Source organism: Notechis scutatus, chromosome Z, assembly GCF_049901735.1.
Source record: "Notechis scutatus isolate UNSWTSFEM ecotype Mainland chromosome Z, rNotScu1.2, whole genome shotgun sequence".
Lineage (NCBI taxonomy): Eukaryota > Metazoa > Chordata > Lepidosauria > Squamata > Elapidae > Notechis > Notechis scutatus.
The window spans coordinates 41,919,565-41,941,337 of record NC_142025.1 but is presented as its reverse complement, the minus strand read 5'-3'; the positions used below and the strand labels follow the sequence as shown (position 1 = coordinate 41,941,337).

Sequence of the window (21,773 nt, the reverse complement as noted above, 5' to 3'; positions counted from 1 at the left end):
GTATTTGCCTTACTGTGTAATTAAGACAATCCAGGGAGATGTAGCAAGAAAATATTGAAATATTGTTCATATAGATTTATGTAATGATCTGGAAAATACCTAAAGAGACAGAAAAAGGAAAAATTATAGCCTGGACAATGGTCAGACAAGAGATTTGTAGATCTACATAAGAAATATGATCACTGTTTCTTTCTAATTCTTTCAAAAGTAAAGCTGACAAAGGGAAGAAGTACTTTCAGGCACCAACATTCTGTTACTATAATAGGATGATTTTGGCTGGCCTCAAAGGAATAACAGAATAACAGAGTTTGAAGGAGGTCTTCTAGTCCAATCCCCTATTCAAGCAGGAAACCTTATACCATTTCAGACAAATGTTTGTTCAGTCTCTTCTTAAAAGCCTCCAGTGATGGAGTACCCACATTCCTAAGAGGTCTGTAAGGGTCGTGCATAAATGCACCATTGTGCCTCCCGCCCCTGTCCTATTGTCCCCATTTATTTGTACCTATTTCCTGTATTCTAACTCATGTTTATACTTATACCTATTATCTTGTAAGCGATTAACAAATAAAATAAATAAATAAATAAATAAAATAAAATAAATAAACTTCTGAAGGCAAGCCGTTCCACTGGTTAATTGTTTTCACTCTTAGGCATTTTTCCTTAGTTCTAGATTGCTTCTCCACTATTAGTTTACATCCATTTCTTCTTATCTTGCTTTCTGATGCTTTGTAAAATAGGTTAATCCTCTCTTCTTTGTGGGTCCCCTTGAATATTGGAACACCCCCAGTCCTTCTATACCAATTCCTGCAACCATTCTTCATATGCCTTAGCCTCCCTCCCCCTAATCATCTTTGTTGCTCTTCTCTGCACACTTTTCATCTTTTTTTAGTGGTGACTAAAACTGGATGCAGTATTCCAAGTGTGGTCTTACCAAGGCATTATAAAGCAGTACTAATACTTCATGTGATCTTGATTCTGTCCCTCTGTAAATTGCAGCCTAGGATTGCATTGGCTTCTTTGGTGGCTGCAGCACACTGCTGGTTCATATTTAAATGATTGTCCTCTAGGACTCCAAGATCCCTCTCGCAGTTACTGCTATTGAATCATGTTTAAGCTAATTTCTACCTGTACATTTGGTTTTTCTTACTTGAGTATGAAATCTTACTTTTGTCTCCACTAAATTTCATTTTCTTATATAGAGCCCAGTGTTCAAGTCTATTGAAATGCCTCTGAATCTTGAGCCACGATGTCATCTGAAAATTTGATGTGATCTATCCTCTCATCTAAATTGTTTATGAACATATTGAAGAGTATTGTGTCTAAAACAGAATTTAGGACACACTACTGCTTCCTTCCTTCCATGTAAATGTAGTTCCTTTAAGAACTATAAATTGAGTGTGGTTTGTCAGCTACCTGGTTGAGATGTTGTCTACAGTTTTCTTCTAAAGTCTTCACTCCGCCCCGCTCTTTGAGCGGGAGCTGGAATCCCTTCTGATTAGCTGATTCCGTTTGACAGCTAAGTATAAAAGGAACTGTCAAATGGAATCAGCTGTTCTGTCAGCCAGCCGCCAGTTAGCTAGCGGCAAGCCGCGGCTGCTTTACAATGTTACAATAAACTTGTTAGCTTTTCATTCTCGCCTTTGCCTCTTTATTCCCGCACGCCAAATACAAAACTGGCAACGAGGATGGGATCAGAGGAGTGAGGCATATACTGAGGTAACAAGAGCTGAAGTCACTGAGCTGAAGGCACTAAGCGAGTCACATGGCAGCACCACCGAACTTTCTATCTTTCCATCCAACTACCGAGACCTGAATGTCCTATATCAACAGATTCGGGTGCATGATGGAAGCCGCCAACCTGACAGAGATCCCTGCTAACAGAAAAAAAGCGTACTTCCTCAGGTTCTGCAGAGCAGTTGTCTTTGATACCGCCACGGCCCTGTTAGCCCCACAAACTGTCAAAGCTGTGACATGGGAAGAGCTGCAAGAAGTCCTGAGTAACCACTACACACCGAAGCCATCCCGCATAGCCCGCTGGCACGCCTTCAGAAGAAGAACCCAGGCTGAGGGAGAAACCAGCAGTGAGTATATAATTGCCCTCAGATTGGCTGCCCTTCACTGTGGTTTCCGGGACCTAGATGACATGCTTTTAGATCAGCTGGTCTGTGGTGTTAGAGACCTCCGTTTTACAGAGGCATCTCCTGGCCAAAGCTGACCTTAATCTAAAAGCATCCATTGAAGAGGCACAAGCCGTGAAAATGTCAACACTTTCCGCGGCAGAAATTCAAAGCTCCAGTAGCTACCAGAGCAGACGAACTAACATACCTATTGTTGTGAATGAATAAAAAGTAATAAACCTAAATGCAAAGCAGGTTTTGGAAGCCTGCACATTTGATTGGTCCTTAAACAATGAACAAGGATTGGTTCATAACAAGCCTCTGATTGGCCAAGCTTAGGACACTTCTTATTGGTTATTAGTTTGAACTTAATGCACTTAGTATTGGTTAATAGGGTAACAGCCAACCCTATAAAAGGGGCTACTGCTGCCCATAGCCTTGCTCTGTTCTGTTCTATTTACTGTTATTAAAGAGTTGAAGTCACTGGTCAGATGTCTGGTCTCCATTATTCTCCAAACATAACACTGGCGACGAGGATGGGATCCGGAGACCGAAGAGCTGACTGAGTTACAGAGCAACCAACAGAGCACGTGGTCGAACACGCACCATCAACGGCAACATGACCAGCGGTGCCGTACCACCCGCTCCATTCGACCCAGAAACCGAAGACTGGGAGTCATACATGGATCGGTTCCAGATGTTTCTGGAGACCAACAATTTGAAAGACGCTACAACCAGCAAAAAAAGAGCTATATTCCTAACTCATTGCGGGCCTACCGTGTTTAAAATGGCAAAATCGCTTGCCAAGCCAGCCGAAGTAAAAGCGATGGACTGGGACGTCCTCGAGCCTTTGCTACGGGCTCACTACGCGCCCACCGTGCCAACCTTAGTCAGAAGACACGAATATTACCAGAGGGACCAACGGAAGGGCGAAAGCCTTGCCAATTACATCGCGGACCTCCGCAACCTTGGAGGCCTCTGCGGATTCTCCGACTTAGAAGAAGCCCTCCGGGACCGCCTGGTTCTGGGCCTAGAAGACGGCACGATCCAGAGCAAAATTATGGTTAAAGAAGCCACTGCAGCGGAGGCGACCAAGAAGTCGGCAGCCCGAATGCGCCGCACCAACGCACCGCTACGTCAACTCACCAAAGATACCTCGCCACGCTCAGAGAGACACCCGGTATCGACTCACCACGAAGACCTAGAATCCCCATCAGAAAGCGATGAGGAAGAGGTAAACCGACTCCAAACGGAACGAGACCAGTTCACACAACCCTCATCCCGACCGTGTGCAGGATGTGGGGCGAATCACCCACGATCCAGCTGCAAATTCCTCGACGCACTCTGCCGCATTTGCGGGAAAAGAGGTCACATCGCAAAGGTTTGCAGAAGCAAACAAAACTCCAAACCCCGACAGGCCGAATGCCAGTCTTCAGAATTCTTCGGCACACCCGAAACAAACTGAAACACCAATGGGGAAGCCACTCCTACAGAAACAAACCGTCCACCACTTCCACCAGGCGTGAAGAAACCAGGCGTGAAGAGACCCACCAAACAATTACCATAGGCCACGCTACATCCCTTGATGCCGGGAAAATCCGAGTAGAGGTCGCAATCGAAAACAAACCTTGCATCATGGAGGTGGACTCAGGATCATCTCTCGATGGTGTCCTGGAAGACGCTTCAACAGCTCATCCCGACGATTCGCCGCCAAGACCTAAACCCTCAAAGGGTTATCCTCAAAGATTACCAGGGTAACCGAATTCCCGTTGTCGGGTCCCGCCGATTCAGGTCTCTTTCAAGGACCGCACCATCGCACTGCCACTGACTGTCGTGGACCGTGACCGGCCTAGTCTTTAGGCCTTCAATGGTTCAGACCACTTGGAATCACTGTAGCGGGAGTCCACCGTGCCGAGAGCAACAATTGGGAGGAAGCCCTCGTGCAAGAATTCCAAGACGTTTTCGCGAACGGACTAGGCAAGTACAAGGGGACCCCAATCTCATTTAGCTTGAACCCGAGGTAGCACCCATCCGCCTTAAGCCGCGGCGGTGCCGTTCACCCTGAAACCTAAAATCGATGAACAACTCGATAAACTGATAGAACAGGGCGTGTTGGAACCCACCGACCACGCCCGATGGGAAACCCCAATAGTGACGCCTATCAAGCCTGATGGGTCACTGAGAATTTGCGGAGACTACCGGGCCACCCTAAACCACGCACTCCAGCAAAGTGCATATCCAGTGCCGGTAGTGCAACACCTGCTCCATTCCCTGGGTGGCGGGAAAGTTTTCGCTAAACTAGACCTAGCGCAGGCTTATCAACAATTGCCTGTAGATTCAGCCACCGCGGAGGCGCAAACTATCGTCACGCATAGGGCGCATTTAAATGCAACCGGCTCCAGTTCGGGGTGAGCGTCGCCCAGGAAGCTTTCAGAGCTTAATGGAAAGGCTGTTACAAGGGATAAGAGGGGTCGTACCGTATTTCGATGATGTGCTCATCGCCGCCCGAACAGGACATTCTAGAAAAACGACTCCACCTAGTTTTACAAAGGGTCCAAAACGCATGAGCCTCAAAGTTAAAAAAATAAATGCCAGCTATGTACCGAAAGGGTGGAGTTTTGGGATACCTCCTGGACAGTCAAGGAATCCATCCCAATGAGGACAAACTAAAGGCAATTAAGAAGGCCCCCACTCCAAGGAACAAGGCAGATCTACAGGCGTTCCTTGGACTTATCAATTTTTATAACGTCTTTTTACCCAATAAAGCAACCGTAGCTGAACCATTACATAGACTCTTGGACAAAAAAGCAATGTGGGTTTGGGGACAACGTGAACAAAACGCTTTCCAGCAAGTAAAGAAATTGCTAACTTCTGATTCTGTACTTATGCAGTACAACAAGACTCTGCCGTTAACTATTACTTGTGACGCCTCACCTTTTGGCGTTGGAGCAATCTTGGCCCACGTCTTACCGAACGGAGCAGAAGCTCCCGTCGCATTTTTTTCACGAACTTTAGCTAAAGCTGAAAGAAATTATAGTCAGCTGGATAAAGAAGCTTTAGCTATTGTGGCGGCAGTTAAAAGGTTTCATGAATATGTGTATGGGCGTGCGTTTACAATAATTACTGATCATAAACCACTACTGGGGATTATTGCGGGTAATAAACCAACCCCGTATATATTGTCCCCCAGAATGACCCGCTGGTCTGAATTCTTGGCGGCGACAACTACACCTTGCAACACCGCCCGGGGAAATCAATTCTCCACGCTGATGCATTGAGCAGAACACCGCTTCCAGAATCGGTTGAAGATCCAGCCCCAACCATCACAACGTTGCAAATTGAGACTCTACACGCACCGCCATTGACGGCGAGAGACATTGCCCTCGAGACAAAACGAGATCCGGTCCTGCAACACATCTTACGCTGGGTTGAGCGTGGTTGGCCAACAGAACAGCTATCACCTGAATGGGCGCCCTTTAAAGCACGCCAAACCGAGTTGTTTTCTCAAAGGGTTGCATCTTGTGGGCGATAGAGTCGTAATCCCGGGCAAACTGCAACGAACTGTTTTAGCGGTATTGCACGACGGACATCCGGGCATCGTGCGGATGAAAGCACTCGCACGAAGCTACGCTTGGTGGCTGGGAATCGACAAAAGAATCGAGGCCTGGGTCGCCACTTGTCAACGTTGCCAAGACGTCAGCAACGCCCCCACCTAAAGCAAGCCCAACCGAATGGGAAACTCCTAGAGGACCTTGGTCCCGTATCCATATTGACTTTGCGGGGCCTACGAAAGGGCACACTTTCCTTATTACAGTCGATGCCTATTCAAATTGGCTCGAGATCCATCGAATGAGCACCACTACAACGGACTCAGTTATCAACAAATTAAACAGGTTATTTGCCACACATGGTTTTCCGGACGTCCTTGTCTCGGATAACGGCCCACAGTTCACAGCATTACCATTCGAACAATATCTTGCTGACCGGGGCATCCGCCATGCGTTAACCTCGCCCGCGCACCCTGCGGCGAATGGCGTGCAGAACGCATGGTACAGTTCGTAAAAAAGACCCTCCACAAAATGGAATTCGGAAACATCGACGAGAAAATCAATCAAATTTTATTATTGCAGCACATCACGCCCCACAGCGTTACTAACAAAACGCATCGCCGAACTTCTTATGGGGCGGAAACTACGATCGCACCTCGACCGGCTCCACCCCGCATACGCACCCGAAAAGCCTTTCGGCTCCAGCAGCAAATGCCGGGAATTTAAGGTAGGCGATTTAAACTTTGCCAAAAACTTCTCCGGCGACCCTTTATGGATACCCGCTACTGTTACCCACCTCACTGGGCCTAAATCTTACCGCCTGCTAACAGACGATGGCAGGGTGTGGAAACGCCACATAGACCAACTCCGTTCGAGATTACTACCCAGCGCCAATGGCTCCCCGGGTTCACCAACTGAGGGGGGAGGAAATATCGAGGAAATTGACTTCGATATAACGGATAGCAGGCCAACGGAAACCCTACGCCCAGCGAAGTACCGGGATTGAAACGGGAGGGAGTTGACTTTTCCATGGGACTTGAACACGGGGGAAACCGAACTGCGAAACCCCGAAGAAACATTGATTGGCGGAGACAACAACAACGGAAGCAGCACGGAATCACCGTGCAGCGAAACGGAACTTAATAAAGATCATCCAAACGCTCCACCGGAACCGGACTTAAGAACAAACCCGGTGGAGCCACGGAAATCATCCAGACAGACCAAACAGCCTGTCTACCTTGAAGATTTTGTTACAGCTCCCCTCAAACGGAACCCAAGGGGGAGGGGTGTTGTGAATGAATAAAAAGTAATAAACCTAAATGCAAAGCAGGTTTTGGAAGCCTGCACATTTGATTGGTGCTTAAACAATGAACAAGGATTGGTTCATAACAAGCCTCTGATTGGCCAAGCTTAGGACACTTCTTATTGGTTATTAGTTTGAACTTAATGCACTTAGTATTGGTTAATAGGGTAACAGCCAACCCTATAAAAGGGGCTACAGCCTTGCTCTGTTCTGTTCTATTTACTGTTATTAAAGAGTTGAAGTCACTGGTCAGATGTCTGGTCTCCATTATTCTCCAAACACCTATTCACTATGAAGAAGCTGTCAACACAGAATTCTATGACAAGGAAGAAGAAATCAACCATCTGAAGGGTCCCCAGCTGGCCCAAAGAAGAAACTACACAGCCAAAAAGAGATTCATTGCACTACAGATCATTTGCGTGAGCTATGGAGGCAACCATGCAATCTGCCACTACAGAAACGTCATCTGCCTCAAGTGCCAGAGAAAGAATCTGCCAAGAATCTAGCAAGAATCTGCCAAGCTGGGAAGAATATGAGCCAGCCAGCTCCATACCAGCCACAGCCAAAAATTTTAAACCAAAAGAGAACTGCTTTACCATAAATATAGCATGTCCAAGAGCTGAAGCACTAACTAACCAAACTTGTTATACTTACATTAAAAAAATACATGTTGATGTTCTTTTAGAAGGCAAACCCTGCAAGATGGAGGTGGATACTAGCTCTTCCCTTTCTATCCTGTCCTAGAACACCCTGAGGCATCTGGTTCCTGACATCTCAAGAAAATAACTGACATCTTGCAAACTGTCACTACAAGACTACCAAGGTCAAGCCATCCCAGTCATTGGAAACGGCAAGCTTCACATCCAATTTCAACAATTCAAAGGACAACTCCCTCTTGTTATAGTGGATGGATTACCAAGTTTGTTAGGACTTGATTGTTTGCCCCCCTGGGCTTATAGGTGACTGGCATTAATTCAGCTACCACACAAGACTTAGAGAAATTACTTTCTGACTTTGCTGAGATTTTTGATGACAAACTTGGTTGTTATAAAGGCACACCCATCTCACTTAATTTGGACCCCCAGGTGGTTCCAATCAGGCTCATATTGCGCAGAATACCTTTAGGCCCGTGCCCCAAAGTGGATGCTCAGCTGGACAAGCTTATTGCTCATGGAGTGCTATAACCTGTAGATTTTGCAAAATGGGAGACCCCATAGTCATTCCTTTAAAACATGATGACTCAATTACAATTTATGTGGATTATAAATCCACAATTAATAAGGGTCTCCAGCCAAATGCCTACCCAGTGCCCATTATACAACAATTGCTTCATTCATTGGGCAAAAGTTCAATTTTTGCAAAATTAGATATGACCCAGGCCTACCAACAATTCCCTGTGGATGAGCAAACTGCTGAAGCGCAGACGATAATAACACACAATTTGGCATAAGCGTAGCATCAGGAATCTTCCAATCCATAATGGAACATTTATTATACAACATATCAGGAGTCATCCCCTACTTTGATGACATCCTTATTGCAGCTGACAGTACCAAAGACCTTTTAAGTCGATTAAGAAGAATATTGAATTGTTTCAAAAAGACAGGGATTAAGCTCAGCAGAAAGAAATGCAAATTTGTTATTGATCAGGTAGACTTTTTGGGATACCACATTGATTCTGCTGGCATTCACCCAATTGAATCAAAAGTTAGAGCCATTCAGGAAGCCCCTGTTCCTACTAGAAAACCTGAATTACAAGCATTTTTGGGCCTCCTCAATTTTTACAGTTCATTTTTGCCCCATAAAGCAACAGTAGCAGAATCCTTACATAGACTCCTGGATTCTGAGACTCCCTGGAAATGGAGCACTAAGGAATAAGCCTCTTTTGAAGCCGTTAAGTCACTATTCACCTCACAAAAGGTTTTGATTCAATTCAACAATTTGCTCCCTTTAGTTTGTTTAGTCCCTTTTATTGGTGCTGTTTTAGGCCATAGGCTTCCAAACGGTCAAGAGCTCCTATTGCGTTTTTCTCTTGAACTCTATCCAAACAGAGAGAAACTACAGCCAAATAAATAAAGAGGCCTTGGCTGCTATTGCATCAATTAAAAAGTTTAATTAATACTTGTATGGCCACCATTTTGAACTTGTCACAGATCACCAACTTCTGCTAGGCATCTTAGCTGGAAACAAACCAAGCTCTCCAATTCTATCTCTATGAGTGATATGTTGGACTTTATTTTTGGGTGCCTATAGTTATACCCTTACTTACAGGCCTGGCAAGAAGTTGGCACATGCAGATGCTTTAAGCAGGTGTCCCTAACCCATTCCTGTATCTGACCCTGCCCCAACTGTTTCTATTTTCCTCATTGATGACCTGTAATTACCATTGACTGCTGCTGACATTGCTCAGTTTACTTCAAAAGATTCATACTTATGTCAAGTTCTAGACTGGTTGTGAAGGGGGTGGCCTAGAGGCCCTATAGCAGTGGAATTTCAGCATTTTAAAACATGCCAATTTGAACTGAGTGTTCAACAAGGGTGCTTTCTCTGGGGGAGCAGGGTAATTATCCCTTTACAAGTTGAGGCCTCGTATTTTAAATGTGTTGCATGAAGGGCATCCTGGGATAACCAGGATGAAGGCTTTGGCCTGAAGCTATGTGTGGTGGCCTGGTTTGGACGAGGCAGTGAACAAAAAGGTATAAGGATGCCAATTGTCAAGGCCAGCACCTCCTGCTGCCACTCCAGGGGAGTGGGAGAATACCAAGACCCCTTGGTCTTCCAAGGGAAAACATTCTAAATGGTTTGAACTATCCCTATTAAAGTCCACCACCACAGAAGCTGTGACTAAGGCCCTTGACAGCATTTTTGGAACTCATGGGTATCCAGACACCCTAGTTTCTGATAACAGCCCCCAGTTCACTTCCAGCCCCTTTGAACTATTCCTAGCCCAAAAAGGAATCAGATATGTCTTTATCTCTCCATTCCATCTGGCTTCGAATGGCTTGGCTAAACAAGCCATTAGATCAGCCAAAGAGGCTTTAGGAAGAATTACCGAAGGGGACTGGTTGCCCTATACCTCCTCACTCAACATACTACCTTCAGTTCTGCAATTAATCTATCACCCGCAGAACTACTAATGGGCAGGCGGCTAAGGACCATCCTTGACCATCTGCACCCGGCCTATATCCCAGCAACCCTGTTAGATTCAAGCAGTAGGGTGACCCAGTTTGGAATTATGTGGGAAACTCACTATGGTTACCGGGGTGATAGAGGGGGTTACCGGGCCAATATCTTACAGAATAAGATTGGCCGATGGGAGAATTTGGTGACAGCACATTGAGTAACTGAGAAGTCGTTGGAGTGCCCCTACAGGTCCATCCCTGGAAGAAGCCGAGGCTGAAGCAAATGACCCGGACTCCACAGCGGCCAACAAGAAAGAATCAGAGCCAAATCCTGACCAGCAGTTTCTTGAGGCAGGCCTACCTTTAGAAGACTTCCCGCTGGCTCTTGACGCGCTCCCAGATGAAATTCTGGAATTGCCCCAGTGGAGACCTCCAGCCCTGCAGCAGGTCCTCTCCCTTCAACTGCTCCAGCTGGACTGAGGAGATCTGGGTGAATCAGGTGATGCCTCGCCTATCTGGACAACTATGCATGCTCCTAACCAGAAGGAAGGAGTACAGCATTCTGCTAAAGTCTTCAGTCCGGTCCGTTCTTTGAGCAGGAGCTGGAATCCCTTCTGATTGGATATTTCTGCTTGACAGCTAAGTATAAAAGGAGGTATCAAACGGAATCAGTTGTTCTGTCAGCAGGCCGCCTGTTAGCTAGTGGCAAGCCGCAGCTGCTTTACAATGTTACAATAAACTTGTCAGCCTTTCACTCTTGCCTCTGCCTCTTTATTCCCGTGCACCAAATACAAAACTGTCTATCCCACATTTTTCTAGTTTATCACAAAGCAGATTGTGGTCTACTTTGTCAAATGCCTTACTGAAATCCAAGTATACTATGTCCACAGAATTTCATGGGTCCACTAATTTAGTCATTTTGTCAAAGAATGAAATAAGATTTGTTCGGCATAATCTATTTTTAATGACAATAACAACCATACTAATTGTTTCTTCAGTGATATACAGAAGATACGGTGGATATTGATATTTCCAATGCTATAATACCATGAAATTAATCTCTGTTAATTATATATTTTTATATAAATCTGACATTTGAGAAATCCTCTTGATATTGAAGCTATCTGTGGAGAGATAACTTTGGTGCTTGTCACTATCACTCATAAGCATCCTCTTCTCTCTAGCACAGAATTCCCCAATATTTCTGCTTAGCAGATCGACAGGGGGAGAAGGGATGGTTCCATATGAGCAGCCGGCACACACAGCTCCATTTGCCCAAGTGTCATGTATATGAGCTCACGTAAATGGACCTCATACATACACACTGCTCACACAAGTGATATGTGCACGGGCACACTCAGTGGCCATTTCCATAGCCCAGTTGCAAAACCCTCATGGCTCACAAGTGACAAGCTGGGGACCCCTGATCTAATAAATCCCAAGAAGCACCTTGATTCATTTGGGAATTGAGACAATGAAGCAGGCTGGTGGAGTCTGCAGAAAAATGAAGGAACAAATTGGTTTGAATGTAAATTTGGGCCATCCCAAAACCATTTGCAATCTTATTCAATGGCTGTAGATGTAGTGAAGAGACATTACTTTTTTTTTGCTTCTATTGTGTCTGTGTAAAAAAAGACCAGTGATGACTTTCAATGTCGTTCAATATCTCTCCCTCAATATTGTAGGAGAGAAACTGGTACACCCAAGGACTCACTGTAATATTCATTGTGCTTTGCAAGCAAAGTTTATCAGATTTCTTCAACAGCCATTCCAGCATTGGGGCAGGTCATATAAAAATAGCATTGAAAACCACTGTTCCTGTTCGCATACATTATCTTCAGTTTATACATCTGAAGGAAGAAGATGGGACATGTAGAGAGGTGAAGGCTACCAGCTGTTTGCTAAACCCGTGTCCTTCTGGCTGATTAAGTTGATTGTGCTGTAACTCCCTATTATGGGAAATGATAAAATAACTAAGGGATGTGCTCTCATCCGCTTAATGGACTAGTTATAAAATGAATTTTTAAAAAGCTTCCAGAACCAGACACACTCCACTGATGTCAAAAACTAAATGAACGGAGTGAAATTTTCCTGGATATCCAAGTAGCTTTTCATACTACCAACTTCTGGGCTGGCTGGTGTTGAGGCATTTTTTCACAGTAATTGCAGCCATTCCTGTCAGGACACACATCCAAAAAACAGTGTTAACAGGCTATTTGACATTTAGACTGTTGATTTATGGTATTCTTAGCAGATCGACAAGTTTCCATCTAATCTTCTAAGATTTATCCTGTATTTTTGTTTATAGCAGAAACTAACGGGTATGATATGGCTATGTGCATGTGCATGTGCATGTGCATGTGCATGGATAGATAGATAGATAGATAGATAGATAGATAGATAGATAGATAGATAGATAGATAGATAGATAGATAGATAGATAGATATTCGTAGATTTTCACGGGTACAGGTATGTAGGTCTAGGTGTGTTCGGGTCTTTTCCCGTGTAAGATTAAGAGTATCTTGGCAATGTTTCAGTGAGGTTCCACTCGCCATCCTCAGGCTGGTGTGTTTGGCTTCGTGCCAGTGCAAACAGTGTGTGATAGGAGTTGCCTTCTCTCTATAAATACTGGTGGTGGGGGCTGGTGTGCTGGGCTGGTTGGCTGCACTGCTGCCTCTTGATTGGTTGATAGAGTTGATGTTGGTATAATGGGCTGTGTGATGGCCTTGTGAGTTTTGTTGTGGAGATATCCTGGATCTTGTGCTCTAATCTCCTGGGTCGTTTGTTTTGTAGTAATCTTTTTTCCATTAGCCTCTCGTGTTTTAACAGCTTGGGTAATGGGTTGTGTGATGGGCTTGTGAGTTCTTTTGTTGTGGTATCCTGGGTCCTGCGTTGTAGTCTCCTGGGTCGTTTGTGTTTTGATCTCTTTTCCATTAGCCTCCTGTGTAGTAACGGCTTGGGTAATGGGTTGTGTGATGACCTTGTGAGACTTATTGCTGTGGTATCCTTGGTCTTGTGCTGTGATATCCTGGATCATTTGCTGTGTTGCAACTTCTTGAGTTCTTGTGGTGTAATTTCCTGAGTTTTCTGATGTGATATCCTGAGCGGGTGGCTGTGATGTAGTATTTTGGGTTTTAGTCTGGCTTCGAGTTTGGGTTCTGGGTCTGTGTTCTTGGCGTGTGTCAGCTTGTTTGGTTTTGGGGTTGGGGGGGTGCGACAGCTGGTGAAGCAGCCTTGTTTTCTGGATGGTGGTTGTCCTTCGTTTATAGGATGGGCTTGGGCCTGGGTCTGATGAGGGGGATTGGCGGTGGTGTCCCGTGTTGTTTCGGGTCTGGTGTTGGTTTTCATGGCTGGGACTCATTTGTTGGTGAGGGCTAGCCTCCAGATGTCTGGTAGGCGGGAGGTATCATCCCGTCTATTCATGTTATGGGGGTATTTCTCTATCTCGATGGCTTGCCTGATTATTCCCTTGCTGGAGTGTTCAGTGTTGGATATTAATTTGGTTCCTTCGAAATTAATTTCATGTCCTGTGGCTTTAAGGTGCTGGAAGAGGGAGGAAGTATTTTCTTCTCTTCTGACTGTATTTTTGTGTTCTGCGATGCGTGCATTTATTCTCCTGTTGGTTTGTCTAATGTATGTGGCTGGGCAATTGTTGCATGGTATTTCATAAACTCCTTGGTTTTCTAGCTGGATCTTGTCTTTGGGGTTTCTTAGGATGTTGGCTATTTTTTGGTCAGTGCCGAAGGCTGTCCTGATATTGTGTTTGTGGAGAATTTTGCTGATTTTGTCTGTGGTGCCTTTGATGTAGGGGAGGAGTGCGATACCGTTGTCTTGTTCTGTGTCTTGGTTTTTTGGGGGTATCTCTTTTCGGATCAGATTGGTGATAGTGTTTCTTTGGAATCCGTTGGAAATTAATCGTTAGTGAGGGTGTGTAGTTCTGTTCTCAGGTGGTCTTTGTCAGCTAGGCGTTTGGTTCTGGAGTCTTGGCTACGGAGTTGATCTATGCAGGGTGGTGATGGGATTGTGCATTTAGGTAGCAGCTGGTGTGTGTTTTTTTCCGGTAGATGGTGTGTACTAGGGAGCCATTGGGTTTTTTGTAAATTAGGATGTCCAGGAAGGGAAGTTGGTTGTTGGTTTCTGTTTCCATGGTGAATTGTATTTTGGGGTGTAGGTTGTTAAGATGTGTGAGGAAGTTGTCCAGTTTTTCTTTCCCGTGTGGCCAAATTACGAAAGTGTCACCTACATCAAAGGCACCACAGACAAAATCAGCATGCTTTTAGATGTGTGTGTGTGTGCATGTGTGTGTACACGTGCGTGTGTATGCATGTGTGTGTGCATGCATACAGGGATTATAATTGACATAATTGTCTACCTGGCATAATTTAATGGGTATTAATATTATTATGTAAAGTATTAAACAATTTTGGGCTCACTTGAAAAACTACCTGTTTCCTCAAAAATAAGACCCTGTCTTCTATTTTTTTTGCCTCCAAAAGAGGCACTAGATCTTAATTTCAGCAGATGTCTTACCTGTTTACCTTAGGACCACTGCAGCCAGGTCTTCCATGCCCCAACACCTGTTGTGCCACTGCCCAACCTCTATAGCCGCTCATGGTCAGACACGATGTGGTGCATCACAGCAGTGATACCACTTGTGACAGGCTATGGGACTTGTCTTACTGGTGTCACTGCTTGCAGCAGGAGGCCATAGCATGCATGAGCAGTGGCACAAGTGTGGCATGTGGCTTGCTGCCACAAGCAGCGACACTGGTGTGACATGCATGTGGACTGGTGCAATGAGCCATGAAGCATCTGACCATGAAAAAAGAAGAAGAAGAAGGAGGAGGAGGAGGAGGAGGAGGAGGAGGAGGAGGAGAAAGAGGAGGAGGAGGGATAGGAGAAGAAAAAGAAGACCTCAGTCCTAAAGTAAGCGAGTGCGGGGCATGTGGGCAGCTCTACCCCACCCAACCCAGCTTGATTTTTAGGCATGTACCTAGCCCTAGCTTGTACAACCAGATGGTGTGACAGAGTGGGCAGGATCTTAACTAGGCCTTATTTTTGGAATAGGACTTATATTAGGCACACATGTAAAAAAATCAAGCTTGTGTTTAATTTTGGGATAGGTCTTGTTTTTGGGAAAACATGTTACTTTTACTATTTTGCCTTGCTCACCTAGAACTCTGAGTATTTACCAGCAACAGGGCAATTTTTATGTGTGCAGCCTTATAAACCAGATAGCCAAATGGAAGCAAGGCATTGATTGGTTGTACTACCATTTTTATTTTTGATACATGTCCCTATGGCCCCTCCCATGGCTCCCAGCTATAACTATCATTTTCTTATAAATGGTAAAAGGACTTAGCAGCTAACATTTTATAATTCCTTGCTTTGATTACATGCAATTATATTAACTGGGATCCATTTGTTAAAACCAGCTACACACTTTTTTTCCATTTTGGAAGCTGATATAAGTGCCAAAGCCAAACTTCTGGAATGTCTGTTTGCCTTAATACTGTATAATATGAAGTCTCCAGAGATCTATGAGAGAACAATTATTTCTTCTAAAATTCAGAAATGAATTTTATTAGTTATTTTGAGGCATTAAGCACTGTTGTCTTTGTGATAATTGGTTGTGCATTCAATTTGTAATTTTGTACTTTATGCTTCTAGTGCATTAGATCTTATCAGGACCGTATCTATGGATAATGCCGTTAAATTTTCAACTATATGAATTGAGCTCCACCTTGTGGGTTTCAGTGGCAACTAATTTAATTTAGGACCTGTTAAATAGCTACTGTGGTTGACGATAAAATTTGGTAATTCTTATACTTTTCTTCCTATATTAATACATAGAAAGTAACTGAAAAATTATTCCCAGATTTGATTTCCAACCTTATAATAATGACTGTGCAAGCTGATCAAAGTTTACTTCAATCTCATTTATTCAGTAACTGTGCACAGAACAGCAGATGTTACATTACTAAATTATTCTGCACATGTCCAATCAATCCAGAAACTTAATTTTTTATTAAAAATACAATTCCTTTTCAAAATATTATCTGCAAAGATCCTTTCTGTTATGAACTAATATATGAAAATTGCAGGTTGAATTAAAAGACACACCACATTCTGCAGCTGCTTACCTGAGTCTCACCCCAATGAGGTAGGCTCACCCCATCCGTGAAGGCAAAGGAGGCATGCTGCAGATCCCCATTCCTCGAGAAAATTGGCTGATAGGGTCCAGGAGAAGGATACACTTCAATTACGAGGAGACACTTCAATTCTATAAGCTTGGTCAGTTTATAGAATGGAATGTAGTAACTGTTTGATAAGTAAAGCATCCTTTAGCTGCTGCAGCAAAACTTCAAAATATTCTTGGTGGAAAACAGGAAAAAAACCCAGCAAGATTTAATGGCTACAATGCATCCTACTTACAAAAGGTGGTAGCATTTCTTTTCAAATTGCACAAAAATGAAGTCTTTTTAAACTGTAGTAAATCAGCAACATAACAGAATGGGGAGAAGAGTTATAAAGATTTAAACCAAGGAACCCTTGTTTACTTTATATATTTTTCTCATTAAATTAAACTCATGCATTAAATGTGAACAGGATTTAGGCAAGCAGATTATTAAGCATGCTTCAAGAATATCCAGGGAGGCGTGCATTATAAGTATGGACAGATTTTACACTTTACACCAGGACTCCATTAAAGTCCCAAAGGTGCTTTTTCAAGAGCCAACTGGACTTACTGGTTTCTTTTTGAAGATATTTCACTTCTCATCTTCAGCAATGAAGCAACTTCCTAGATGAGAAACGAAAAGTCTTCAAAGAAAAAACAGGAAAGTCCAGATGTCTCCTGAAAAAACACCTTAAAGACAACCAAGATGTAGAGTTGTAATTGCAGGAACGCTCTTATCTTGGATGGCAAACCTCAGATTAAGAATGTTTATCAAGTAATTACAACTCAGACAAACAAAATCACTAATGCAAAGAAGGATTAGAGAGAGGAAGTAAACGTGTTAAACTTTAACTAGAGATAATTAATTGTATTAATTACTATGCTAAACAGTAACAAAAGTTGATCAACAACCAAAGTTAACCAATGTTAGAGGATTACTAGAAATGTGTATAAATACAAGACTAGACTCCAATAAAGTCATCATGATTCATGTGATCATGGTCAAACACCTCGACTGCCTCGTCATTGCAACACCAAGAATGGCTGAGAATCTCCATAGACATTTAACAAGTCCATTAAAACTGAGTCTGCCAATTATCTGGGTTGCCAAAATGTGGAGAATCACTAGTGTTTTGTCCTATACCTCAGATATGATAGTTTTGTCCTTTTGAAATTTTTTTCCCTTTCTTAAATTTCCTAGTGGTCCCCTGTTCAGCAACTCGTTAGCTCTAGTCCTTTTTTCCTACATCAGCCAAAATCTATCTAGGCTGTGTCAAAAAAGATGGACAGGTACACTGAAACTAGTGGTTGTCAGTCAGCCCTCCCGGGCTTTCAGTGCTCTGTTCTCCTCAGAAGATGGAAAGACAGGCTGGCTTGATCGCCTGGAAAAGGCCTTCAACGGCAACTGCCAGTCAGCCCGACCGGAGATGCCTGGCAACATTCCCAGAGAAGATGCAATTCGGAAACCAAAACAATTCATCCACCGCTTTTGGGAAGTAGCAGCATTCCCCATAAACTGTCATAAAATCACCTCCCCCAAACTATCCTACTCGGAAGCATTAACTCTTCCATGCCGGAAGTAGAAATTTCTCTGAAGGCGGAAGTCCGAACTGTTGTGGAGCTGCTTTGACGTTTTTAAAAGGATTTGTTTTTCCTCTCCCTTTCTCGCCTTAATCTGCGTAATTCCGGCAGCCTCTGGCGGGAGCTCCGGTGGGCGTTGCGGATCGGATCCTGCCCTGCTCGCGGGTTTCTGTCCGGTTTTCACCGCGAGTGCAGCAATCAGAGCTGCTGCTTTTACTGGGGTCCGGAGCACGGAGCTTTCAATAGATCGCCGCCGATCTCGAGTATGTGAGTGGATTTTCCCCTCCGGATCTGATTTTAGGGGGAAAAAAAAAAAAAATGCGGGCACGGAACTTGAAGGTCTCAGTCACGGTAATCGTAATTCAGACTTTTTAACGTTACGGAAGAGTTTCGTCAAATTGGGATTGCAACGTACGTTAACATTCTTAAGGTCCTTCCAAGTCCCATGTTTTTTTTTTTTTCATGATGTTGCAATAGTTAACGATCGCTGTGATGCTCTAATAACGTTCAAATCTCGTACTAAGCATATCTTGGTGGATAATGGCTTTCCCCCTCAAATTTGTCACCTCTCTACTTAATTGAATTCAGAGTACTTGGGTAGTATTACTAACTTGCTGCGTTCAGTGTGGAAAAACAACAACCCACGATGAAGGCGGTGTGGAGTATGAGTTGGCAAATTTTATGTGTGACAGACTGAGCTAGCCAATGGCAGATAAATAGATTTCTGAATGAGTATGAGATGGCAAATTTTATGTGACAGACTGAGCTAGCCAATGGCAGATAAATAGATTTCTGAATGAATCTGTGATTCTGTGAGCAACTCAATCTGCTTGCCTGCTTTGGGGTAAAGGTTGCTCTTTTTAAAAAAATAAAAAAGCAATATTTATATAAATATTTATAATATTTACATACAAGCCATGCCCAGCCACTCAAATGACCACCAAGCCATACCCACAAATTAGGCCATGCCCACAGAACCAGTTAGTGGTCTCTGGGATCTAAAATTATAAGATTGGTGGTCCCTGAGGTCCAAAAGGTTGGCGACCCTTGGTTTAGAAAGTAGCTGCCTCATACTGTGCTCTCTTGACTCTGTACATGTGAATTGATCCTACCTTTTCTACTGTATAATCCAATAAGAAAAATCAACAAAGCGAGCAAAAAAGATTACAGGTAGCCCTCAATTTACAATCATTTGATTACAATGGTTTGAAGCAGGGGTAGTCAACCTTTTTATACCTACCGTGCACTTTTGTATCTCTGTTAGTAGTAAAATTTTCTGTAACCACCCACCGGTTCCACAGTAATGGTGATTTATAAAGTAGGGGACAAAACCCCTACCGCCCACCATGAAAGCTGGAACGGTAGGGACCAGGTTGACTACCACTGGTTTGAAGTTACAATGGCACTGGAAAAAGTGACTTATGACTGTTTTTCACACTTATGCCATTGTAGCATCCTATGGTCACATGATCAAAATTTAGAAGCTTGGCAACAGGCATGTATTTATAAATGGTTGCAGTGTCTTGGGATCATGTGATCATCTTTTGCCACCTTCTACAAGCAAAATCAATGGAGAAGCCAGGTTCACTTAACAACTGTGCTTATCAATAGAAATTTTGGGCTTAATTGTGGTTGTTAACTGACGACTACATAAAGTAATTTGTATAAGCATGTGAGCAGTAAAAGTGCAAGTCAGCCAACATGATTATTTTTTTGCTTAAGATTGGAAGGAAGCTTTAATAAAAATAAATACAAAACTTGTTGATTTATTTCATTAAATTTATTATAGTCTACCACTCTAAGAAACTGGGTAGCTTATAAGATCTAATATAAAATAATTGAAAACATAAACAAAGCAAAGCAACCCAGATTAAAAACATATATTAAAACACAGTATGGCAACTGTCCCCTCTCCTCTTCCCTCAACAAATTAACCCCAGGCCTGGGACCAAAATCTGATTTTAAGTGCTTTTCAAAATCCTAGGTGCCACCTGAATTTCTGAACGATAATGCTGAATTAGTAAATCATTTAAGAAAGATTTGGTTGTGTAATTGCCAACTGAGAACAAGAAACGCGAATGCTACTGTGCAATGCTTATTTGGAATGATGTAAAGTATTGGATAATATAACACCTGTTATTTCTTTTCTTTTTTCTTTTTAAAAAAGGAGTCTATATGAGTGAACTTGGTTCTAGTTTCCCAACAACATTTTAAGCTGCCTGATTCAATTTGGAGGAACAGATATGAGTGGCTCCAAACCTGATATTCTGTGGGCTCCACACCATGTTGATAGATTTGTTTTATGTGACTCGGAACTCAGTCTCTATCGTATTGAATCTGCAATAAGTTCAGAACTCAAAGCAGGATCACTGCGTTTATCTGAAGAAACTGCAGCTACTCTTTTGTCCATTAATTCAGAGACTCCATATTTGAAATGTGTGGCTTGGTATCCAAAATATGATCCTGAATGTCTACTGGCAGTTGGGCAAGCTAATGGTCGAGTTGTCTTGACTAGCCTTGGCCAAGACCACAATTCAAAATGCAAAGATTTGATAGGAAAAGAATTTGTGCCAAAGCATGCTCGGCAGTGTAACACCTTGGCATGGAATCCATTGGACAGTAATTGGCTTGCTGCTGGCTTGGATAAACATAGAGCTGATTTTTCAGTATTGATCTGGGATATAAGTAGTAAATACACTCCAGAAATTTCAATTGCCACTGACAAATTAAGGCTTTCAAGTGATATTGAATCAGGATTGGTTGTAACAAAATCACTGTATGAATTAGGTCAGAACGATGCTTGTCTTTCTCTTTGTTGGCTTCCTCGAGATCAGAAACTTCTTTTAGCTGGAATGCACCGAAACCTGGCTATTTTTGACCTTAGAAACACAAGCCAAAAAATGTTTGTGAATACCAAAGCTGTTCAGGGTGTTACTGTCGATCCATACTTCCATGATCGTGTGGCTTCCTTCTATGAAGGTCAGGTTGCCATATGGGACCTTAGAAAATTTGAGAAACCTGTGCTAACCCTGACAGAACAACCAAAACCTTTAATAAAAGCAGCATGGTGTCCTACAAGAACTGGTTTATTAGCTACTTTAACCAGAGATAGTAATGTCATCAAGCTCTATGATATGCAACACACTCCCACACCTATAGGGGATGAAACAGAACCTACAATCATTGAAAGAAGTGTTCAGCCTTGTGAGCACTATATTGCTTCCTTTGCGTGGCATCCTTCAAGTCAAAATCGAATGGTTGTTGTAGCTTCTAACAGGACTATGTCAGATTTCACTGTGTTTGAAAGAATCTCTCTGGCATGGAGTCCAGTTACTTCTTTAATGTGGGCTTGTGGAAGACATTTGTATGAATGTACAGAAGAAACTAGCTCTTTTGAAAAAGACATAGCCACTAAAATGCGCCTGAGGGCTTTATCCAGATATGGCCTAGACACAGAACAGGTCTGGAGAAACCATATTCTTGCAGGAAGTGAAGATCCGCAACTGAAGTCACTTTGGTACACTCTGCATTATATCCTTAAAATAGTATTTGCTGCACAGGATGACTGATTCCTTCCATTCAGGGACCTCTCTGAAATATATGGATTTCTACAGAATATATTGGGGTGGCTCCTTTTTTCAGTTTAATATAAGGTGCTCTGGCCTTATGCATCATTGTATAAAACAGTACTAATGGTTTTCAGCTACTTAATTTGTCTAAAGTAATCTGGATTATTTTAAGACTGAAAAGAAAGGTAGTGTCTGAGTTTCCTTATCAAACTTAATGATAATACATATTTGTTATAACCGCTTTATGCTATAGCATAGTTATAAGCTATTAATTATGGAGAGGATTACACTAAGATTGTACAAATCATTTTGGAGAGGGTATTTGCCCAATTCCTTGATATCAAGTTGGTTTCT

General features: G+C 43.0%; 1 protein-coding gene across 4 annotated transcripts in view; it reads left to right on the top strand.

Annotated features, from left to right (window-relative positions):
• MIOS (meiosis regulator for oocyte development) overlaps positions 1 to 21,773 on the top strand; it is a 126,618-nt gene that overhangs the window by 91,423 nt on the left and 13,422 nt on the right. Inside the window, exons 1-2 of one of the 4 annotated variants that reach the window (XM_026677789.2) lie at positions 17,845 to 18,113; positions 20,018 to 21,381. In XM_026677789.2, coding sequence (XP_026533574.1) covers positions 20,094 to 21,381 — 1,288 coding nt within the window. In that variant the 5' untranslated portion in view covers positions 17,845 to 18,113; positions 20,018 to 20,093. Of the gene's footprint in view, positions 1 to 17,844; positions 18,262 to 20,017; positions 21,382 to 21,773 lie in introns of those variants that run through there. The other 3 variants (XM_026677787.2, XM_026677788.2, XM_087945359.1) reach the window with 3 other exon arrangements.